The sequence below is a fragment of the Vicia villosa genome, unplaced genomic scaffold (assembly GCF_029867415.1).
Source record: "Vicia villosa cultivar HV-30 ecotype Madison, WI unplaced genomic scaffold, Vvil1.0 ctg.003701F_1_1, whole genome shotgun sequence".
In the NCBI taxonomy this organism is placed as follows: Eukaryota; Viridiplantae; Streptophyta; class Magnoliopsida; order Fabales; family Fabaceae; genus Vicia; species Vicia villosa.
This window is the reverse complement of record NW_026706275.1, coordinates 128,470-152,122: the sequence shown is the minus strand read 5'-3', so window position 1 is coordinate 152,122 and position 23,653 is coordinate 128,470. Positions and strand designations below refer to the sequence as shown.

At 36.5% G+C, this 23,653-nt stretch overlaps 1 protein-coding gene and 1 pseudogene across 1 annotated transcript; both read left to right on the top strand.

The window, feature by feature from the left end:
• The first annotated feature begins 2,857 nt into the window (after positions 1-2,857).
• LOC131641375 (phosphoenolpyruvate carboxykinase (ATP)-like) lies at positions 2,858-5,145 on the top strand (annotated as a pseudogene).
• A 5,852-nt stretch (positions 5,146-10,997) lies between these two features.
• On the top strand, positions 10,998-22,785 carry LOC131641373 (phosphoenolpyruvate carboxykinase (ATP) 1-like). The gene is made up of 13 exons (XM_058911683.1): positions 10,998-11,194; positions 11,633-11,756; positions 20,062-20,128; positions 20,203-20,356; positions 20,454-20,538; positions 20,635-20,735; positions 20,819-21,117; positions 21,328-21,501; positions 21,600-21,665; positions 21,754-21,932; positions 22,119-22,288; positions 22,380-22,548; positions 22,642-22,785. The coding sequence occupies exons 1-13, from the start codon at positions 10,998-11,000 to the stop codon at positions 22,783-22,785; spliced, it is 1,929 nt and encodes a 642-aa protein (XP_058767666.1).
• The last annotated feature ends 868 nt before the right edge of the window (positions 22,786-23,653 follow it).

Genomic DNA, 23,653 nt, shown 5'->3' with positions numbered 1-23,653 from the left:
CAAAAAAAATTAAATGTTGATTATTTTCAACAATAAATTAAATATCATTTATGAACTGAACCACAATTTATTATATAATTCAATAATCAACCCGATCTATAGTTAATCATACCGAACTATGATTAATCAAACCGAACCACAATTAATTAACCATGATATGGTATTAGTTGATTATGTTGAAACTTTGGTTAAGCTTATTTTCTTCAAATTAATATTTTAATATTAAAGTTTATTTTAAATATAAAAAAATAGTTTATTTAAATATAAACTTTTTTAAACAGTAGTAGAAATATTTATTTACTAAAGGTTATTTAAACTATTTATGGATTAAGCTTGGACCGAAGATTACTAATAAATAATAATATTTAAATATGAATTAGATTTAGTAGTAAGCTTTTCAATATTATTTAAACATTATTAGTAGTAACCTTTTAAATTAAGTTTATCCTTTTAAATTATTTAGTAGTAACCTTTTTAAAAAATTATTTAGTAGTAAAATTTTTTTAAACATAAAAGTTATTTAAACTTAATCCATAATTAAATAACCTTTTCAACACTTAAGTTATTTATTTAGTAGTAAACTTTTTTAAACGAGTTTAATTGATATATACTGTCAGTGTAAAAAATTTTACACCATCATTACATCATGAACATCCAATTGTATTACTTTAAAAGAAGTTAAAATAAAAGTCAAACCTTTTATACTTATCAATGGTTGTGATTCATTGGCAGTGTGAAAAATCTTTATATTGTCAAGTGTATTTTAATTAAATTCTTTTTAAACAGAATTATTTAAATATTGATAATGGAAATTAAGTGGATATTATAATGTGTTAGTGATTTAAAATAAAATCAATACTAATAATCAATAATGTTGTTTTAGAGAAAATGTACAAATGAAATGTGATAAAAAAAAAAAGCTTTCTAAATTAGTTGGTTTTGAAAAATGTCATTAAAATAGAATGTCATTGTTACATACGAAACTTTGAAAAACAATTAAATAGAATGTCATTTTTATATACTGTGTCATTCTTAAAAAATGATTAAATAGAATATCTTTGATTAAATAGAATATCATTGTTATATACTGTTCACTTGTTAATATATTTTATTTTTACGTCTTTATTAATGTGTTGGTTTTAAAAGATTAATCTAAAATATGATATAAGTAATATAAGGCCTAATAATAAAATTTTAAATAATTTTAAATTTTAAATAGATTAATGATTTTAATATAAACCTGTTAAAATTTAAATACTTTATATTATATATTGGTGACAAAAAAACCCTTATAAAAATTATTTTGAAAAATCAAAAATGATTTCTTATAAAAACAATTTAAAAAAAAATTAATAATGGTTCAGAATTAAGAACCGGTATATCGAATCATTTGTTTGGTTCAGTTCTGTTCTGAATAAATTTAAACGGTTCAGTTCAGTTCTTATAATTATTTGTTGTGGTTTGGTTCAGTACAGTTTGATTTTCATAAAGAACTATACCATGAACAACCCTAATCACAAACTTTTATTTCAGCTGAAACTCGACTCATTAAGAATTGATCGAGTTCGTGTTCGAACTCATCACGAATTTTTTTCAGCCCAAACTCGACTTGTTAGAAGTTCACGAACATCTCGGTTCAACTCGTTAGGTTTATCTTATTAGGTTCAACTCGCTTATTTCCGGGAATTAAAAGTAATTTTTTTAAGTCTATTTTTTTATGTATATATTTGACATTCTAAATTAATTTTTTTTAAAAATAAAAAATACAAAAATAAAATAAATTTTATAAGATTGAAATTTATACGATGCTAGATTCTATTTGTATAATTTTTTTAAAAAATAATTTGCTCTCTTGAGAATATAAATTATCAATTAAAATCGTTAGATTAAAAAAAAGATAGGATTAAAATTTAGAGCAAATATTTAAACTTACAATAAAATTCATTTAATAAAAATAGGTCTATGGATGACAACTAATACTTCCATGGAAACAAACCAAACAACATTTCTGGTGGATAATGTGTTAGAAATTTTCTATTCTAAGCCCTTATGCTTAGGGATCATAGGTTTAAAACCCACATCAAAACCTTCTACTTTCTTTCATACTCATTCTAATTTCTTTCTTTCTCTCTATCTCATTACTAGGTACGTTATGTGTTGTGAAAAACAATGTCAAGAACAAAATATAATAGGAATTAGGGAAGATAAGAAGAACACAAGAATTGGTTATAACTGCTATTCTTTTACTTTCTCTTAAAACAAGATTACAAGTTTACAAGAATAACAAATAACCTCTCTCACCCTAAATTAGGATTTGCAGCTTAGCAATGATGAGAGACTAGTATGCTATTTATAATAAAACCTAACATACTAACTAATGGGCTTTTTCCACAAGACCCATTACACAAGCCAACTTAATAAACAAGCTAACTTAACAAATTAGGGTTTAAACACTAAAACCTAATTTAACATGCTAACGACCCTAGCATCTTCGACACAAGCATGTGAACAATCTTCGACTTCATGCTTAATCCTGTCGAATCAAGAAGCTACCCTTCGACCATACTAGAGTTCGATCCAATATCTCACATTATGATTTCCTCATTGTTATTGCATAGATATTTTTAATGGAAGTCGTGTCCATAGACATGTTTGTATCCGTGTCATGTGTCTATGTCAGTACTTTATAGGTTATAGTTATGTAACACATGCATGCATGTATTGTCACAATTTTATGTAACTTTGAATCATAATAAACCTTACATAGCATAGTCTCATGTTATAAATTTGTGTGTTGATGTGTGTCTTGTTAACGATAGATAATTGCAAGATGTCGCCAACCAAAGACAAAGCTACAATGGAAAATATCGACGATGAGGGAAGTATTCAAACGGTTAAGGCTAACACCATTGATGAGCTTCATTCACTACAAAGGAAGAAAAATGTTACTCCCTGGTCCGGATCTCAGGTCGATTTAAATACTTATTCCGGGAAAGAGCGTCACAAACAACGACTTGAATCTATCAGGTATGTGTTGTGACTAACAAATTTTCATGTTTTTGAATGTTCATTATGTCTATGAAAACATATCAAGATCATACCTGAAAAAATAGATAGTATGCAAACATATCTAAATATTAAGCAAATATTAATAATAATAATAATAATAATAATAATAATAATTAAATGAATAATGACATGAATTAATTTGATGAAACAGTGCATCTCTAGCTTCATTGACAAGAGAAACTGGACCCAAGGTAGTGAAAGGAGGTCCAACTTTGAGATCAGAAACACAAAGAGTTGCTCATGTGCCTCACCAACGTATCGCACCAACCATTGCTGTCAGTGACAGTGCCCTCAAGTTCACTCATGTTCTCTGTAATCTCTCCCCAGCAGGTTCTCTTTTACTTTATCTTTTCACTCATTTTTTATATATCAAAACTATATGCTAATATGGAATAAAGGTGCAGAACTTTATGAGCAAGCCATAAAGTATGAGAAAGGCTCGTTCATAACTTCAACCGGAGCCTTGGCCACGCTTTCAGGGGCTAAGACTGGATGGTGTCCAAAAGATAAGCGTGTGGTGAAAGATGACCTCACTGAGAATGACCTTTGGTGGGGAAAGTAAGCATCATTTTCATTTTAAGGACTAGTTTGAATTTGAAAATCGGTTAAAGGACAGCGAATATAATTTAATCTAAAAAACTGTTATGTTTTGAAGGGGTTCTCCGAACATTGAGATGGACGAGCACAGTTTTATGGTGAATCGAGAAAGAGCCGTTGATTACTTGAACTCTTTGGATAAGGTCCCTTTTCTCACTTATAAACTAAAAATGCAACTGAGATTGAATATGAAATGGAGAAGATTCTAAGAGAATGATGTGATCGAATTTGCAGGTTTTCGTGAATGATCAATTTTTGAACTGGGATCTAGAGAACAGAATCAAAGTTAGGATTGTTTTCTGCTAGAGCTTATCATTCACTTTTTATGCACAACATGTAAGTTCTAACTTTGTTATTTGCGCGAGCGTCAGTAATTGCGAATGCAGACTGAAATCTAACCAGATGTATGGATTGGCAGGTGCATTCAACCAACTCCTACAGAGCTTGAGGAATTTGGAACACCGGATTTCACTATTTACAATGCAGGACAGTTTCCGTGTAATCGTTATACACATTACATGACATCTTCAATGAGCGTTGATATTAATCTTGCAAGGAAAGAAATGGTGATTCTTGGAACACAGTATGCTGGTGAAATGAAAAAGGGTCTTTTTAGTCTCATGCATTATCTCATGCCGAAACGCAAAATCCTCTCGCTTCACTCCGGTTGCAATATAGGCAAAGATGGCGATGTTTCTCTCCTTCGGACTCTCAGGTACATATATACCTTCTACAATTGCAACTGCGGTTGCAGACTACCGTTTAAAACCATATTTCAAATAATGCTTGTCTGACACACATTACATACCAGGTCACACTAATATTGTTGATAATCCTTCAAAATATTATCGTAGTTAAACGAAGAGTTACAATGATGTTTTAACCTTTTCTTTTTCTTATCATCGTCTATACTAGGTACTGGAAAAACCACTCTTTCAACGGATCACAATCGGTATTTAATTGGAGATGATGAGCATGGTTGGAGTTAGGATGGTGTCTCAAACATTGAAGGTGGTTGCTATGCAAAGTGCATTGATCTATCTAGGGAAAAAGAACCTGATATCTGGAATGCTATCAAGTTTGGTACAGGTATTAATATGAAGCTAGTTTAATATCTATTTTCATCTTTAGTTACCTCATACAAGAGATATGCGTTTTGATATGTTTTTTTATCACTTGTTTTATCAGTCGTGGAAAATGTTGTTTTTGATGATCATTTTTGAGAAGTTGATTATGAAGACAAATCAGTTACGGGTAACTAGTAACTTTGTTTTTTAGTTGCTTTAGTTGTCAACGTTCTCTCCTGGTTGATTAATGATAATATTGTTGTTTTGTATTGTAGAAAATACTCGTGCGGCTTATCCAATTGAGTACATTCCAAATGTGAAGTTACCTTGTGTTGGTCCTCACTCGAAGAATGTGATACTATTGGCCTGTGATGAATTTGGGGAGTTCGATCAAAATTTGAAGGGGAAGTGACTAAAATAAACTGGATACGTAAATTATTAGAAAACTTAAAACGGGGGAATAGGAGAAACTATAATAATTGTTAAAAAAATAAGAACTGCAAGCCAAAAATGTTAATCCAACTAAAAAAATCATTGTAAAAATCCTATTGATCGCAAGAATGAAAAGTATGTAGTTAGATGTCAATATGTGCAAAAAGCCCCAGGCATGTAAATTGCAAATAATAGCAATTTATTCAAATTTCACTACGTTGTAGTGATATAGCCACTATTCGACAATACTTTGTATTCTAGCTTTAACTAAATGCGCATATACAAACAAGAAACAACCAATAGTGAATTCATTTTGCAAAAATAGGTCTATGGATGAAAATTAATACTGTCATGGAAACTGACTAAACAACATTTCCGTTGGATAATGTGTTGGAAATTTTCTATTCTAAGCCCTTAAGCTTAGGGATCAGAGGTTTAAAAGCCACATCATCAAAACCTTCTACTTTCATTCATACTCATTCCAATTTCTTTCTTTCTCTCTTTCTCATTACTATATCTCATTACTAGGTACGTTCTCTCTTCATGCTACAACCTCCAAATTATGATTCCCTCATTATTGTTGCATAGATATTTCTAATGGAAGTTGTGTCTATACATGTTTGTGTCTGTGTCATGTGTTTGTGTCTGTTGTGAATTCAATGCCACGAACAAAGTATAAAATAAGGGATGAATAAAGGACAAGGAAGAAGAGGAACACAAAAATTGGTTATAACTGCTATTCTTTCACTTTCTCTTAAAATAAGATTACAAGTTTACAAGAATAACAAATAACCTCTCTCACCCTAAATTAGGATTTGCAGCTTAGCAATGATGAGAGACTAGTATGCTATTTATAATAAAACCTAACATACTAACTAATGGGCTTTTTCAGCAAGGCCCATTACACAAGCCAACTTAATAAACAAGCTAACTTAACAAATTAGGGTTTAAACACTAAAACCTAATTTAACATGCTAACAACCCTAGCATCTTCGACATCTACATGCTAGACCCATCTTCGACTACAGCATGCACACTTCGACACCAGCATGTGAACAATCCTTCGACTTCATGCTTAACTCTGTCGAACTGTCGAACCAAGAAGCTACCCTTCGACAATACTAGAGTTCGATCCAATATCTCACAAATCTCCACCTTGGACCTAACTCTACAACGTCAAGGAACAAACTAGCTTTCTTCATGCAGCTTTATCAACTGCATACAGTGGAAAAACTTGCAACTCGGCAATGTCTTGGTGATCATATCAGCAGCATTGTCTTCAGTCGAAACCTTCAGCACTTGGACTTCTCCACGCTCGATTACTCCTCTGACGAAATGCAGCCTCACATCAATGTGCTTAGTTCGCTCATGATAGGCTGAATTCTTCGACAGGTGTATTGCACTTTGACTATCACATTTAACAGTGATACCTCGACCTTGAAGTTTTAGCTCCTTTGCAAAACCTTCAAGCCACAATGCTTCTTTCACAGCTTCAGTTAGGGCAATATACTCCGCTTCAGTGGTTGATAGAGCAACAACCTTCTGAAGTGTTGCTTTCCAACTAATTGCAGTGCCAAACATAGTGAAAACAAATCCAGAAATAGATTTTCTGGAATCCATACAACCTGCATAATCAGAGTCGACATATCCTTCTATTACTGCTTTACTATCTTCACCCAAGGCTCCACCATAAATTAGGACTCTATTCAGAGACCCATTTATGTACCTTAAAATCCACTTCAATGCTTGCCAGTGAGCCTTTCCAGGATTCGCCATGTACCTGCTTACAAGACTTACTGCGTATGCTATGTCGGGTCTAGTACAAACCATAGCATACATCAAAGAACCAACTATATTAGCATATGGGATGCTATTCATATAGGCTCTTTCCACATCAGTACTGGGACACTGATCAATACTCAGCTTGAATTGAGGGTTTGTTGGAGTCACAACTGGCTTCGAATTCGACATTACAAACTTTTCAAGAATCTTCCGTAGATATGCCTCTTGAGATATGCATAACTTCGACTTCTTTCTATCTCTTCGAATGTCAATTCCAAGAATCCTGGAAGCAGCTCCCAGATCCTTCATATCGAACTCCTTATTGAGTTCAGCCTTCACCCTCATCACATCTTCGACACTGTTGCTTGCTATGAGAATATCATCCACATAAAGCAACAAAATAACAAATGAATTACCAGGTCGAAATCTGAAGTAAACGCAGTGGTCGAACTGACTTCTAATGAAACTTATGCGTGCCATGAACTTGTCGAATCTCCTATTCCACTGTCGAGGAGATTGTTTCAGCCCATACAAAGATCTCTTTAACTTGCACACATAATCTTCCTTCCCCTTTTCGACATACCCTTCAGGTTGCCTCATCAGGATCGTTTCATCTAAATCACCATACAAGAACGCAGTCTTCACATCCATCTGTTCCAGTTCAAGATCGAACTGTGCCACCATGGCAAGCAACATTCGAATGGACCTATGCTTCACAACAGGAGAAAACACATCATTGAAGTCGACACCTTCTTTCTGAGTGAAACCCCTTGCAACTAACCTTGCCTTGTATCTTTTCGACGTCACTCCTTCAATTCCTTCCTTAACTTTGAAAATCCATTTACAGCTGACTAACCTTGCCCCAACAGGTTTCTTGATCAGTTCCCAAGTATGATTATCATGAAGAGATTTCATCTCATCATCCATGGCCTTCAGCCATTCAGTCTTATTTCGACTCCTCATAACTTCCTTATAGTCTCTAGGTTCTTCGTCTAGAACCTCACTTGCAGAGATTAAGGCATAAGCTATAAGATCTGCATATCCAAGTCTCTGAGGTGGCTTGATGACTCTTCTCGACCTATCTCTCGACAATAGGTAGTCATCGTCAGTTTCCTCAACTTCAGCATCTTCTGCTTCTTCTTCGACTTCATCTGGGATATGCAATTCAGCATCAACATGCTCCACCTCAACAGGAATCTCTACCTGTTCCAGCTCTTCGTCAGATGTTTCTGTACTTCGACCAACATCATCAGTTTTCTTAAAATCCATTTCAGCTTCATTGAAAACTACATCTCGACTGGTGATACACCTCCTGTGACCTGACTCTAGGCACCATAGCCTATAAGCTTTGACTCCTTCAGGGTATCCCATGAACATGCATTTCAGAGCTCTAGGTTCGACCTTGTCTTGCCTAAAATGAGCATAGGCTACACAGCCAAATACTCTCAGTTTGTCGAGATCTGGTGGATGTCCCGACCAAACTTCTTCAGGTGTCTTCATATCTAACGCTGTCGAAGGACATCTGTTTATCAGATATGTTGCTGTCGAAACAGCCTCAGCCCAGAACACCTTCTTTAACCCCGCACTAGTCAACATGCATCTGACTCTCTCCAAAATAGTTCGATTAAATCTTTCAGCCAAACCATTTTGCTGTGGAGTACCTGCAGTAGTTCTGTGCCTTGCAATACCAAAGGCAGCACAAAAACTGTCGAATGCCTCATTGCAAAATTCAAGGCCATTGTCGGTTCTCAACCTTTTGACCTTCCTGCCAGTCTGATTTTCAACCAGAGTCTTCCAACTTTTGAAATTCTCAAAAGTTTCATCCTTAGTCTTCTGGATGAATACCCATAATTTTCTGGAATAATCATCTACTATGGATAGAAAATACCTTGCTCCTGAATGTGATGCACACCTTGCAGGCCCCCAAAGATCAGCATGGATGTAATCAAGGGATCCATGTGTTCTTTGTTTGCCTTTGTTGAACTTCACTCTGCAAGATTTTCCAAGTACACAGGGTTCACAAAACTTCAGCTTTTCGACTTTGTCTCCACCAAGCAGATTTTGTTTCCCTAATTCGACCAGACCCCTTTCACTGACATGGCCCAATCTCATGTGCCAGATTTCTGTCTTCGACAAAGGTTTCGTGGATACAACATTTGTCGAACCACTTACAACTTCAGCCTCAAGGGTATACAAGCCTTGTTTCTTCACGCCTCTCAAGACTTCCTTCGAACCCTTCATGACTCTTAGGATACTTTTCTCTCCTTGGAAAACATATCCTTTCTTGTCGAATTCACCAAGAGAAAGCAGATTTCTCTTCAAATCAGGAACAAACCTGACTTCAGTCAACATTCTTATTGACTCATCATGGAGCTTGAATCTAATAGATCCAATACCTGCAATCTTGCAAGCCTTGTTGTTTCCCAGCAATACTGATCCACCATCTTGATCACATAATTCCTCGAACAAGTCTTTGTTTGGAGTCATGTGCCAAGTGCACCCTGAATCCATAATCCACTCTCTTCTCGAGTCACTGCTTGAAACTACAAGAACATCAGATGATTCAAAATCATCTTGAACAATGGCTGCATTGCCATTATCCTTACCTCCATGATCTTTCAGGCGTTCAGGGCACACCTTTCTTGTGTGACCCTCCTTCTTACAATGATAGCATCGAATGCCAGATGCTTCGCCACTGTAAGACTTCGACTGGCTTTTGCCTTTCTTCTTGTCGAACTTACCATCCTTTCGTAAGAGTTTTCCTTTAACGGCCAAACCTTCGCCAACAGTCGAAGGTTTATGCTCCTTTCGTTCATTCAAGTCCTTAGAGTACAAGGCTGATTGAACTTCTTCAAACGTCAGGGACTCCCTTCCATACAAGAGAGTTTCTTTGAAGTGAGCATGTGATCGAGGCAAAGAACACAATAGTAACAGCGCTTGATCTTCATCATCGATCTTCACATCAATATTTTCAAGATCAAGAATCAGCTTGTTGAACATATCCAACTGCTCAGCCAATACTTTGTCTTCAATCATCTTGAATGAATACAAAGCTTGCTTCAGGTAGAGTCGATTTACCAGCGATTTGGTCATATACAAACTTTCAAGTTTCACCCATAACCCTGATGCCGTCGTCTCCTTTGATACCTGCCTGAGAACCTTATCACCAAGGCTCAACAAAATTGCGCTGTGTGCCTTCTCAATCATAGTCGTCTTCTCCGCTGCCGTTAATGCAGCATTCATGGCTGCCTCTCCCTTCAACGCTTCCAAACAACCCTGCTGAACCAGTAGGGCTTTCATCTTCAAGCGCCACAGACCGAAATCATTCACTCCGGTGAACTTTTCAATCTCATACTTTGTTGAAGGCATCTTCTCCACGCTCACCGCACCAATTTGTTGTGAATTCAATGCCACGAACAAAGTATAAAATAAGGGATGAATAAAGGACAAGGAAGAAGAGGAACACAAAAATTGGTTATAACTGCTATTCTTTCACTTTCTCTTAAAACAAGATTACAAGTTTACAAGAATAACAAATAACCTCTCTCACCCTAAATTAGGATTTGCAGCTTAGCAATGATGAGAGACTAGTATGCTATTTATAATAAAACCTAACATACTAACTAATGGGCTTTTTCAGCAAGGCCCATTACACAAGACAACTTAATAAACAAGCTAACTTAACAAATTAGGGTTTAAACACTAAAACCTAATTTAACATGCTAACAACCCTAGCATCTTCGACATCTGCATGCTAGACCCATCTTCAACTACAGCATGCACACTTCGACACCAGCATGTGAACAATCCTTCGACTTCATGCTTAACTCTGTCGAACTGTCGAACCAAGAAGCTACCCTTCGACAATACTAGAGTTCGATCCAATATCTCACAGTGTCATACTTTATAGGTTATAGTTATGTAACACATGCATGCATGTATTGTCGCAATTTTATGTAACTTTGAATCATAATAAACCTTACCTGGCATAGTCTCATGTTATAAATTTGTGTGTTGATGTGTGTCTTGTTATCGGCAGATAACCGCAAGATGTCGCCAACCAAAGACAAAGCTATAATGGAAAATATCGACGACGAGGGAAGTATTCAAACGGTTAAGGCTAACACCATTGATGAGCTTCATTCACTACAAAGGAAGAAAAATGCTACTCCCAGGGCCGGATCTCAGGTTGATTTAAATACTTATTCCAGAGAAGAGCGTCACAAACAACAACTTGAATCCATTAGGTATGTGGTCTGGCTAACAAATTTTCATGTTTTTGAATGTTCATTATGTTATAATAAATTATTACATGATCTAAGCATTTCATTTTCATTATGTAAAAACTTGATTTCTTAATTAATCACTTCATTATATAAATTTGTTAATAGTGCTTTTTTAAGTATTTTTTTTAGAGAAATAAATTAATAAAATAAAATATTATCGTAATTTTGCGGAATACACTTCTGTCATTGGCTTTAAATCACACTGCATATTCTATTATGTTAGTGTTAAATTCTCTTGACAGAGTTTTACGGTCTATTGTAGTTCGTTTGGTTGGAAGGATTAGTTTATTCAGTTGCATGCAAAAAATATCCGATTATACGTGAAAAAAATATATAGTACGCAAACATTATCTGATAATAATTCAATGATTAATGACATGAATTAATTTGATGAAACAGTGCATCTCTAGCTTCATTAACAAGAGAAACTGGACCCAAAGTAGTGAAGGGAGATCCAACTTTGAGATCAGAAACACAAAGAGTTGCTCATGTGCCTCACCAACGTATCACACCAACCATTACTGTCAGTGACAGTTGAAGGATAGAAAAACACTTAGAAAGGGGGGGTTTGAATAAGTGTAGCTTTAAAAACTTGACAGATAAAAATAAATTGCACAGTTATTTTTATCCTGGTTCGTTGTTAACTAAACTACTCCAGTCCACCCCCGCAGAGATGATTTACCTCAACTGAGGATTTAATCCACTAATCGCACGGATTACAATGGTTCTCCACTTAGTCAGCAACTAAGTCTTCCAGAGTCTTCTGATCACACACTGATCACTCCAGGAACAACTGCTTAGATACCCTCTAAGACTTTTCTAGAGTATACTGATCCACACGATCACTCTAGTTACAACCTGCTTAGATAACCTCTAAGACTTCCTAGAGTATTCTGATCCACACGATCACTCTAGTTCCTTACAACTTAATGTAATCAATTCTAAGAGTATTACAATTGCTTCTTAAAAGCTTTAATCACAAACTGTGATATTTCTCTTAACGTTTAAGCTTAATCTCACTAATATATTACAACAGCAATGTAGTGAGCTTTGATGAAGATGAAGTTTCTGAGCTTTGAATTTGAACAGCGTTTCAGCAAGTTAATTGTTTTGCAAATCGTCAGAATTGTTAACCTTGCTTCTCATCAGAACTTCATATTTATAGGCGTTGGAGAAGATGACCGTTGAGTGCATTTAATGCTTTGCGTGTTCCGTACATCATCGCATTTAATGTTATACGCTTTTGTCAACTACCTCGAGCCTTGTTCACGCTGTGTCTACTGACGTAGCCTATAATAGCTTTTAACGTTCCTTTTGTCAGTCAGCGTAGCTTGCCACTTGTACTTCCTTCTGATCTGATGTTTGTGAATACAACGTTTGAATATCATCAGAGTCAAACAGCTTGGTGCAGAGCATCTTCTGATCTTCTGACCTTGAAGTGCTTCTGAGCGTGATACCATCAGAACTTCAGTGCTTCTGATCTCGTGTTCTTCTGATGCTTCCATAGACCCATGTTCTGATTCTGCTTCGACCATCTTTTGATGTCTTGCCAGACCATGTTCTGATGTTGCATGCTGAACCCTTTGAGACACAGCTTCTGAGCGCTGAATTATGCATACTCTTTATATATTTCCTGAAAGGGAAATTGCATTGGATTAGAGTACCATATTATCTTAAGCAAAATTCATATTATTGTTATCATCAAAACTAAGATAATTGATCAGAACAAATCTTGTTCTAACAATCTCCCCCTTTTTGATGATGACAAAAACATATATAAATGATATGAATTTGCGATCAGAAAGAGCAGACGGCAAAAGACAAATTACACAGCTATAGCATAAGCATATGAATATGTCTCCCCCTGAGATTAACAATCTCCCCCTGAGATAAATAATCTCCCCCTGAAATAAATACTCGAAGAACTTTAATAAAAGACTTCCCTGATTATTTCGGTAGAGACGATCACATAAGCTTCTGTCTTCAGAGAATTCATAGCTTCTGACTTCTGCTTCCATTGGACAGCTTCAGAACTAGAATTTCTTTAGATCCCTAGAACACTCACAGCTTCTGATTCCTGCTTCCATCTAGGACAGCTTCAGAACTTGAATTTCTTTGATCTTCTGAACATTCACAGCTTCTGATTTCTGCTTCCACCTAGGACAGCTTCAGAACTTGAATTTCTTTGATCTTCAGAACATTCACAGCTTCTGATTTCTGCTTCCATTTAGGACAGCTTCAGAACTTGAGTTTTCTGGATCTTTAGAACATTCACAGCTTCTGATTTCTGCTTCCCTCGGATAGCTTCAGAGCTTGAATTTCTACCAACATCACTTCATGCTAGATTTGTATCAGAACATTGTTGAATGTACCAGAGCATCATCAGAGCATCTCTACATCCTGAAATGTTACAGAACAAAAACTAAACGACAAAAGTCAGCATGAACGAGTCAGAACATAAAATGTATATTAGAACACATGATATGTATCAGAGCCATATAGGCTAAAATAATGTATCAGAGCAAATAGAATTTTGTCAAAGCAAATAGGCAAATATGGATCAAATTCTATTATCTGTGCTTCTGATTCATTCTTCTTTCTTGCTTCTGATTTCTGAAGCTTGACAGCACTCAGCTTGCTTCAGTTTCCATGAGTTTATTCTTTTTACAGAATAACACATCTTATGGTTTTGCTTCTGGTGTTTGCTTTGAAGATTCTCTTCACTTCTTTATACCTGCAAAACACTTAAACCATATAGAACTTGCAGTTCTTGTTAGTAAATGTGTGGGAGCTTTACCCAGCAACTGATTAGATTAATCAAATCATTTATCATTTATCTTCTCCCCCTTTTTGTCATAACATCAAAAAGAATATTTCAAAAGATTCATATGAATAAAACGACAAATAAAATCACTGGAATGTAAAAACAAAGAAACTTTTCATTGATAATCAAAAAGAAAGATTACAAAAGAGGGATGCAGGAAAAACAGATGCAACAAGGAAAGACAACTACACAGATCAAAGGACTAAGATCCTAGCCTACGCAAAATCCGCGCCAGAACATCATGAATCCCGTCAGTGCTTGTAGCTTGCCTTGCCATGAAGGAGCGAAACTCAGCATTGGCTACTTCTTGCGCGTCCAAACGAGAAGCCAGCATAGCTTGATTCTGATGAAGAGTTTCCAAGGTCTCCATCAGAGCTGAGGTTTCACCAGAAGAAGAGGCACCTGAATTTCTGCCAAAAGGGACAGCAATCTCAGCAGGGTGATCTTCTGGGAGATCTTCAGCTTGTGCATCTTCCATTTCCTCATCTGAGTCTGACTCAGAAGTAGCCTTAGCATATTCTGGTTCAGGCAGCTCAGAAGTTCCATCTTCCAATGCTTGAAGAATAGCTGCTAGGTTTGTTGGAGGAGTAGGACCAGCAACTTCAGCAGGATACACCACTACTGGAAAGACCATGTGAGGTGCTTTTTCAGAAGGGTTCATTCTGAACCAGTTGAACAGCCACTGAAAATCTCCAGTCAGCACAAGAAACCATGGTCTCCACACCACGATGTCTCTGCAGAGATTTTCTTCTTCCAACTCCTCTGCAGGTATCTTCTTCTCAAGAACACTTCTGTTCCTGATGAGATGGTGACAGCTGCTTTCACCAACTTCCAACCGAAGACCACGAATACCAGGAGCTTCAGACATGATCCTTCTCTGAGTGTCTGTAGCCCTAACCAGAAAATCCTGACGAAAGGTATCCCAAAGGTTGCTTGTAGCATACTCATCCAGATGGTTAAGGTGAGCAGCACCCAGAATCTCCAACCAGCCATTTACATCAGAATGTAAAAGCTACAGATATGATTGAGTGGTAGGGGTTGGAGTGTTGACAGTGAACCTGGAGTCGGGAAGAACAACACTATAGGGATTAGGTGTTCTGGTGGGAAAAAGGTGTGAGAGAGATGAAGAAATATCTGATGGATGGGTTGAAGGAGAGGAGATATCAGATGGTGAAGAAGGTGGTTCCGAGAGGATGAATGAGGAGGAAGAGGTGGTGGAGGTCTTTGAAGAGGGAGGTGATTGAGGGGTACCGTCAAGGGAGGTGATCCTTACTCTTTTTGGTTTGGTTTCTGGATCAGCAGTTGCCTTTCTCTTTTGTTTCCGATCATTATCTTGATTCCCAGAGCTTGACGATGGATTCATGATGAAGTTCCAAATATTGGAAACTGCTAGGGTTTATGATATGAATGCAAAGAGAGAGAACGAGAAAGAAACTGAATGCAAAGTGAGAGAGATATAAGAGGGAAAAGAAACGTTTGAAGAATATAAAAAGAAAACTGAAGGAGAGTAAATGATGAAAAGCATTTAATGTTACGTGACATGAGGAGAGATAATAATGACAAAAGACGTGATTTGCACAGTTACCTAAGTAGACGTCCCCTCAACTGCACGCACGCTTGTCCAGGAATAGTGAACACGTGTTTACCATCTGGATAGCCAGTTACAGCTGTTTTGCTTTTGAAGAGATTCTGAATCAACTTAGACAATGAAACGTTAGTAATAACTGAATCACAATTTCTAATTGATTTTAATCAGAACGTCTTAAAAAAATTTCATTTCAGAAGATACCCATACATAGGAACTTCTCATCTTCTCATTCTGGGCTTGTTTCTGAAGACCCATTTTGTACCGATTATATTGAATCTATCTGGTCTAGGAACAAGATCCCAAACATCATTCCTTGTAAACTGATTCAGTTCTTCTTGCATAGCAATTATCCAGTCTGGATCTTCTAGAGCATGATCAACAGAAGTTGGCTCGATCAAAGATACAAGACCTAATTGACAGTCTGCATTGTTCTTAAGGAATGCTCTTGTTCTGATTGGATCATCCTTCTTTCCAAGAATGACATCTTCTGAATGATCAGAGATGAGTCTGGATGATCTTCTGACAGATGGTTCTTCAGAAATGCTTAGATTCTCCAGAGAAGCTGATACTTGATCTTCAGATTCTTTGCTTCTGAGAAGCTCTGCTTCTGATGCGTTGCTTCTTGGCTCAACAACTTCTGATATATCAATATCCCAATCTGCAAAATTATCAAACTGCTTTGGTTTTTCAGAACCAAGCTTATCATCAAACCTGATATTGATTGATTCTTCTACAATCAATGTTTTAGTATTGTATACTCTGTAGCCTTTTGAGCGTTCAGAATATCCAAGAAGGAAACATTTTTGTGCTTTGGAATCAAACTTACCAAGATGATCTTTAGTGTTCAGAATAAAGCATACACATCCAAAAGGATGGAAATATGAAATGTTGGGCTTTCTATTCTTCCACAATTCATAAGGAGTCTTATTTAGAATAGGTCTGATAGAGATTCTATTCTGAATATAGCATGCAGTGTTTATTGCTTCTGCCCAGAAATGCTTAGCCATATTGGTTTCATTGATCATGGTTCTGGCCATTTCTTGCAGAGTCCTATTCTTTCGTTCTACAACCCCATTTTGCTGTGGAGTTCTAGGACAAGAGAAATCATGGGCAATACCATTTTCTTTGAAGAATTCTTCAAAGGATCTGTTCTCAAATTCACCACCATGATCACTTCTAACCTTTATGATTTTACACTCTTTTTCAGATTGAATCTGAATGCAGAAATCAAAGAACACTGAATGAGACTCATCCTTGTGTTTCAAGAATTTTACCCACGTCCAGCGGCTATAGTCATCTACGATGACTAATCCATATTTCTTCCCTCTGACAGATGCTGTTTTGACTGGGCCAAACAGATCAATGTGCAAGAGTTCTAATGGCCTTGAGGTAGAAACAACATTCTTGGACTTGAATGCAGGTTTGGAGAACTTGCCCTTCTGACATGCTTCACAAAGAGCATCTGACTTGAATTTCAGATTAGGGAGTCCTCTGACAAGATCCAGTTTGTTAATCTGAGAAATCTTTCTCAAACTAGCATGACCTAATCTTCTGTGCCAGACCCACTGCTCTTCAGAAACAGACATAAGACAAGTCACCTTCTGACTCATAAGATCTTGCAGATCTGTCTTATAAATGTTGTTCTTCCTCTTGCCTGTAAATAGGATTGAGCCATCCTTCTGATTTACAGCCTTGCAAGACTTTTGATTAAAGATTATATCATAACCATTGTCACTCAATTGACTGATAGATAAGAGGTTATGTGTTAATCCTTCTACAAGAAGTACATTAGAAATGGAAGGAGAGTTACCAGACTTTATAGATCCAGAGCCAATTATCTTGCCCTTCTGATCTCCTCCAAACTTGACTTCTCCTCCAGACTTAAGCACCAGGTCTTGGAACATAGACCTTCTTCCTGTCATGTGTCGTGAGCATCCAGAGTCCAGGTACCATGACATGTTGTGCTTTGTCCTTTTTGCAGCCAAGGATATCTCTTCAGAATCTGATTCTGATGTAGATTCTGATCCGTCATCTTCTGTCGCCATCAGCGCACAGTTAGCCTGCTCATCTTCAGAGTCTGAATCATCTTCTGACTCATCCCAGGTTGCCATAAGACCTTTCTTCTTATGAAACTTTTTCTTGGGATTTTCCTTCTGAAGTTTTGGACATTCATTCTTGAAGTGTCCAGGCTCATTGCATTCATAGCACATGACCTTCTTCTTGTCAAATCTTCGGTCATCAGAAGATTCTCCACGTTCAAATTTCTTTGAACTTCTGACGCCTCTGAACTTCCTTTGCTTGTTCTTCCAGAGTTGATTTAGCCTTCTGGAGATCAAGGACAGTTCATCTTCTTCTTCAGATTCTGATTCTTCAGGATCTTCTTCTCTAGCCTGAAAAGTGTTAGTGCATTTCTTGATATTGGATTTTAATGCAATAGACTTACCTTTCTTTTGAGGCTCATTTGCGTCCAGCTCTATTTCATGGCTTCTCAAGGCACTGATAAGCTCTTCCAGAGAAACTTCATTCAGATTCTTTGCAATCTTGAATGCAGTCACCATAGGACCCCATCTTCTGGGTAAGCTTCTGATGATCTTCTTTACATGATCAGCCTTGGTGTATCCCTTGTCAAGAACTCTCAATCCAGCAGTAAGAGTTTGAAATCTTGAAAACATCTTTTCAATGTCTTCATCATCCTCCATCTTGAAGGCTTCATACTTCTGGATTAAAGCGAGAGCTTTAGTCTCTTTGACTTGAGCATTTCCTTCATGAGTCATTTTCAAGGACTCATATATGTCATAGGCCGTTTCCCTGTTAGATATCTTCTCATACTCAGCATGAGAGATAGCATTCAGCAAAACAGTTCTGCATTTATGATGATTCCTGAAAAGCTTCTTCTGATCATCATTCATTTCTTGCCTTGTCAGCTTTACGCCACTGGCATTTACTGGATGTTTGTAACCATCCATCAGAAGATCCCATAGATCACCATCTAGACCAAAAGTAACTTTCCAGTTTATCTTTCCAGTATTCAAAATTTTCACCATCAAATACCGGCGGTCTAGTATAACCATTGTTACCGTTGTGTTGCTCAGCAGAGCCAGATGTAGATGCAGGTGTAGACTTTCCAGTTTCATCAGCCATCTTTTACTGAAGCGTTTTTCTCTTCCTGAATCTTTTCTAAACACGGTTAAGTGCTTGCACCTTAGAACCGGCGCTCTGATGCCAATTGAAGGATAGAAAAACACTTAGAAAGGGGGGGTTTGAATAAGTGTAGCTTTAAAAACTTGACAGATAAAAATAAATTGCACAGTTATTTTTATCCTGGTTCGTTGTTAACTAAACTACTCCAGTCCACCCCCGTAGAGATGATTTACCTCAACTGAGGATTTAATCCACTAATCGCACGGATTACAATGGTTCTCCACTTAGTCAGCAACTAAGTCTTCCAGAGTCTTCTGATCACACACTGATCACTCCAGGAACAACTGCTTAGATACCCTCTAAGACTTTTCTAGAGTATACTGATCCACACGATCACTCTAGTTACAACCTGCTTAGATAACCTCTAAGACTTCCTAGAGTATTCTGATCCACACGATCACTCTAGTTCCTTACAACTTAATGTAATCAATTCTAAGAGTATTACAATTGCTTCTTAAAAGCTTTAATCACAAACTGTGATATTTCTCTTAACGTTTAAGCTTAATCTCACTAATATATTACAACAGCAATGTAGTGAGCTTTGATGAAGATGAAGTTTCTGAGCTTTGAATTTGAACAGCGTTTCAGCAAGTTAATTGTTTTGCAAATCGTCAGAATTGTTAACCTTGCTTCTCATCAGAACTTCATATTTATAGGCGTTGGAGAAGATGACCGTTGAGTGCATTTAATGCTTTGCGTGTTCCGTACAGCATCGCATTTAATGTTATACGCTTTTGTCAACTACCTCGAGCCTTGTTCACGCTGTGTCTACTGACGTAGCCTATAATAGCTTTTAACGTTCCTTTTGTCAGTCAGCGTAGCTTGCCACTTGTACTTCCTTCTGATCTGATGTTTGTGAATACAACGTTTGAATATCATCAGAGTCAAACAGCTTGGTGCAGAGCATCTTCTGATCTTCTGACCTTGAAGTGCTTCTGAGCGTGATACCATCAGAACTTCAGTGCTTCTGATCTCGTGTTCTTCTGATGCTTCCATAGACCCATGTTCTGATTCTGCTTCGACCATCTTCTGATGTCTTGCCAGACCATGTTCTGATGTTGCATGCTGAACCCTTTGAGACACAGCTTCTGAGCGCTGAATTATGCATACTCTTTATATATTTCCTGAAAGGGAAATTGCATTGGATTAGAGTACCATATTATCTTAAGCAAAATTCATATTATTGTTATCATCAAAACTAAGATAATTGATCAGAACAAATCTTGTTCTAACAACAGTGCCATGAAGTTCACTCATGTTCTCTATAATCTCTCCCCAGCAGGTTCTCTTTTACTTTCTCTTTTCACTCATTTTTTATATATCAAAATTATATGCTAATGTGGAAGAATGGTGCAGAACTTTATGAGCAAGCCATAAAGTACGAGAAAGGCTCGTTCATAACTTCAACCGGAGCCTTGGCCACGCTTTCAGGGGCCAAGACTGGACGGTGTCCGAAAGATAAGCGTGTGGTGAAGGATGACCTCACTGAGAATGACCTTTGGTGGGGAAAGTAAGCATCGTTTTCATATTAAGGACTAGTTTGAATTTGAAATTCGGTTATGGGACTGCGAGTGTAATTTTATCTAAAAAACTGTTATGTTTTGAAGGGGTTCTCCGAATATTGAGATGGACGAGCACAGTTTCATGGTGAATAGAGAAAGAGCTGTTGATTACTTGAACTCTTTGGATAAGGTCACATTTCTCACTTATAGACTAAAAATGTAATTAAGATTGAATATGAAAATGGAGAAGATTCTAATTAAGAGAATGATATAATTGAATTTGCAGGTTTTCGTGAATGATCAATTCTTGAACTGGGATCTAGAGAACAGAATCAAAGTTAGGATTGTCTCTGCTAGAGCTTATCATTCACTTTTTATGCACAACATGTAAGTTCTAACTTTGTTATTTGCATGCTCATGCTGTAACTGCGAATGTGGACTGAAATTTAACCGAATGTGCATATTGGCAGGTGCATTCGACCAACTCCTACAGAGCTTGAGGAATTTGGAACACCGGATTTCACTATTTACAATGCAGGACAGTTTCCGTGTAATCGTTATACACATTACATGACATCTTCAACGAGCGTTGATATTAATCTTGCAAGGAAAGAAATGGTGATTCTTGGAACACAGTATGCTGGTGAAATGAAAAAGGGTCTTTTTAGTCTCATGCATTATCTCATGCCGAAGCGTAAAATCCTCTCGCTTCACTCCGGTTGCAATATGGGCAAAGATGGCGATGTTGCTCTCTTCTTCGGACTCTCAGGTATATATATAAGTAAAAATTAAAAATATAAGTAAATAAAATTAAAAAAAAATATTTTAAAACCATATTTTAAATAACCCTTGTCTGACACACATTACATACCAGGTCACACTAATATTGTTGATAATCCTTAAAAATATTATCGTAGTTAAACGAAAGAGTTACAATGATGTTTTAACCTTTTCTTTTTCTTATCATCGTCTATACTAGGTACTGGAAAAACCACTCTTTCAACGGATCACAATCGATATTTAATTGGAGATGATGAGCATTGTTGGAGTGAGGATGGTGTCTCAAACATTGAAGGTGGTTGCTATGCAAAGTGCATTGATCTATCTAGGGAAAAAGAACCTGATATCTGGAATGCTATCAAGTTTGGTACAGGTATTAATATGAAGCTACTTTAATATCTATTTTCATCTTTAGTTACCTCATACGAGAGATATTTGTTTGATATGTTTTTTTATCACTTGCATTATCAGTCGTGGAAAATGTTGTTTTTGACGATCATTTTCGAGAAGTTGATTATGAAGACAAATCAGTTACAGGTAACTAACAACTTTGTTTTTTAGTTGCTTTAGTTGCCAACGTTCTCTCTTGGTTGAGCAATGATAACATTGTTGTTTTGTATGGTAGAAAATACTCGCGCGGCTTATCCAATTGAGTACATTCCAAATGTAAAGTTACCCTGTGTTGGTCCTCACCCGAAGAATGTGATACTATTGGCCTGTGATGCATTTGGCGTGCTTCCCCCAGTTAGTAAACTAAGCCTGTCACAGACAATGTATCATTTCATCAGTGGATATACAGCTTTGGTAATGTGTAACTCACTCTCCGATATATCTTAGTAATGTCTATGAATCACTGACAAAAACACCAGACATGACAGTTATACTGACACGTGATGGATACTCAGACACACCTTCAACTTGAAGTGTTAGTGTTAAATAGGATAATATATATCTTTCATTCGTTAATTCTTATATGGATCATAAATGAAGGTGGCTGGCACAGAAGAGGGTATAAAAGAGCCACAGGCAACGTTCTCGGCTTGTTTTGGTGCAGCGTTTATAATGCTACATCCTACAAAATATGCAGCAATGCTTGCTGAAAAAATGCAAAACCATGGTGCTACTGGATGGCTTGTTAATACTGGTTGGTCTGGTGGAAGGTATGCATTCAGGATTTTTATTAAAATGTTGATTTTTTTTCTTTATATAGAATCTGAAGTTAACTTGGTTTATGCTTCCGTCAAAATGCAGCTATGGTTCTGGAAATCGCATTAAACTATCCTATACAAGAAAAATTATTGATGCTATTCACTCTGGAAGCCGGTTGAATGTTGAGTACAAGAAGACTAAGATTTTTGGACTTGAGATCCCAATTGAATTGGAGGGAGTCCCCTCAGAAATTCTCGAACCTGAGAACACGGTTAGTTTCCCTTGAACTCTTGCTTTTTACATGTTATTTGAGCCTAACACTTTTCAAAATCTTCTTAGCATTGGATGTTTTGTTATTTTGCAGTGGTCAGACAAAGCAGCATACAAAGAGACATTGTTGAAGCTGGCTGGATTGTTCAAGAAGAATTTTGAAACCTTCACTGACTACAAGATTGGTGAAGACAACAAATTGACAGAAGACATTCTTGCAGCTGGTCCAATCTTTTGAAGCAATCTTGTGTTCGGTTTCGCAGAGAAGAAGACTAAGGCTGGCTATAAAATATGCTTGTAAACAATATGTCATGCTTGCAAACAATATGTATTTTTAACTGATTTTAATTAACTTGGCTACAAACTAATTTGTCCCCATCATAATGCTTTTTGTTTCTGCATCTTCATTTGACTATTTCTAAGACAGTAAAGAAACATATTTTCATCAAATTAATTTGAGTTGAGAGGATTTAAACTCTATAAAGATCATACCTTTCATGTAAATAAATACTTGTACAATCTTTGCTATTAGAAAGAGAAATATAAATATTGTGTTACAATTAGATTTTGTATCATAATGCAATGAATATGACAACTCTTAGAGCCATTCTTTAAATAGAATTCTTAATAAATATTGCAAAAACTTTATCTAGCCTTATATGGGAAATGATTCTATACAATAAAAACAAAAGATTATTCATTGAATACATTTCCAAGCTTCACGCGGGAACCATAAAATCAAGATATATTACCTTAATGGTTTCAATGTTGAAGAGAAATCTTGTAAATGCGGGAACCAATCGAGAGTAGAACACGAAATTGCAATTGAGAGAAGGAGAGAGTACGGTGCCGTTTGGCGGGAGAATAGTAGCACGATAAAGGGAAAGGAAGAGACAATGGCTCGCGGTGCTTCCGCCGCCTGTGGTGGTGTGTTAGAGCTTGGAAGCCAAAGTATGAAAAAGGAACCGATGATAAAAAAAAAGTGATCTAAGGCGCTAAAACAAAAACAATATTGTTGAAAATTATAATGATGAGAACATTTTTTCATTGAAATTTGAAAAAAATAATTCATTTAAAAAAAATTGATTTATGCAAATATAAAATTG

What these genes read in the sequence shown, in the direction of transcription:
- LOC131641373 (XM_058911683.1), top strand. Translation starts at nt 10,998, where the DNA reads ATGTCGCCAACCAAAGACAAAGCTATAATGGAAAATATCGACGACGAG. An exon ending in TCTCTTCTTCGGACTCTCAG is followed by an intron (nt 21,118 to 21,327) that starts GTATATATATAA and finishes CGTCTATACTAG; the next exon opens with GTACTGGAAAAACCACTCTT. An exon ending in TGAAGACAAATCAGTTACAG is followed by an intron (nt 21,666 to 21,753) that starts GTAACTAACAAC and finishes TTTGTATGGTAG; the next exon opens with AAAATACTCGCGCGGCTTAT.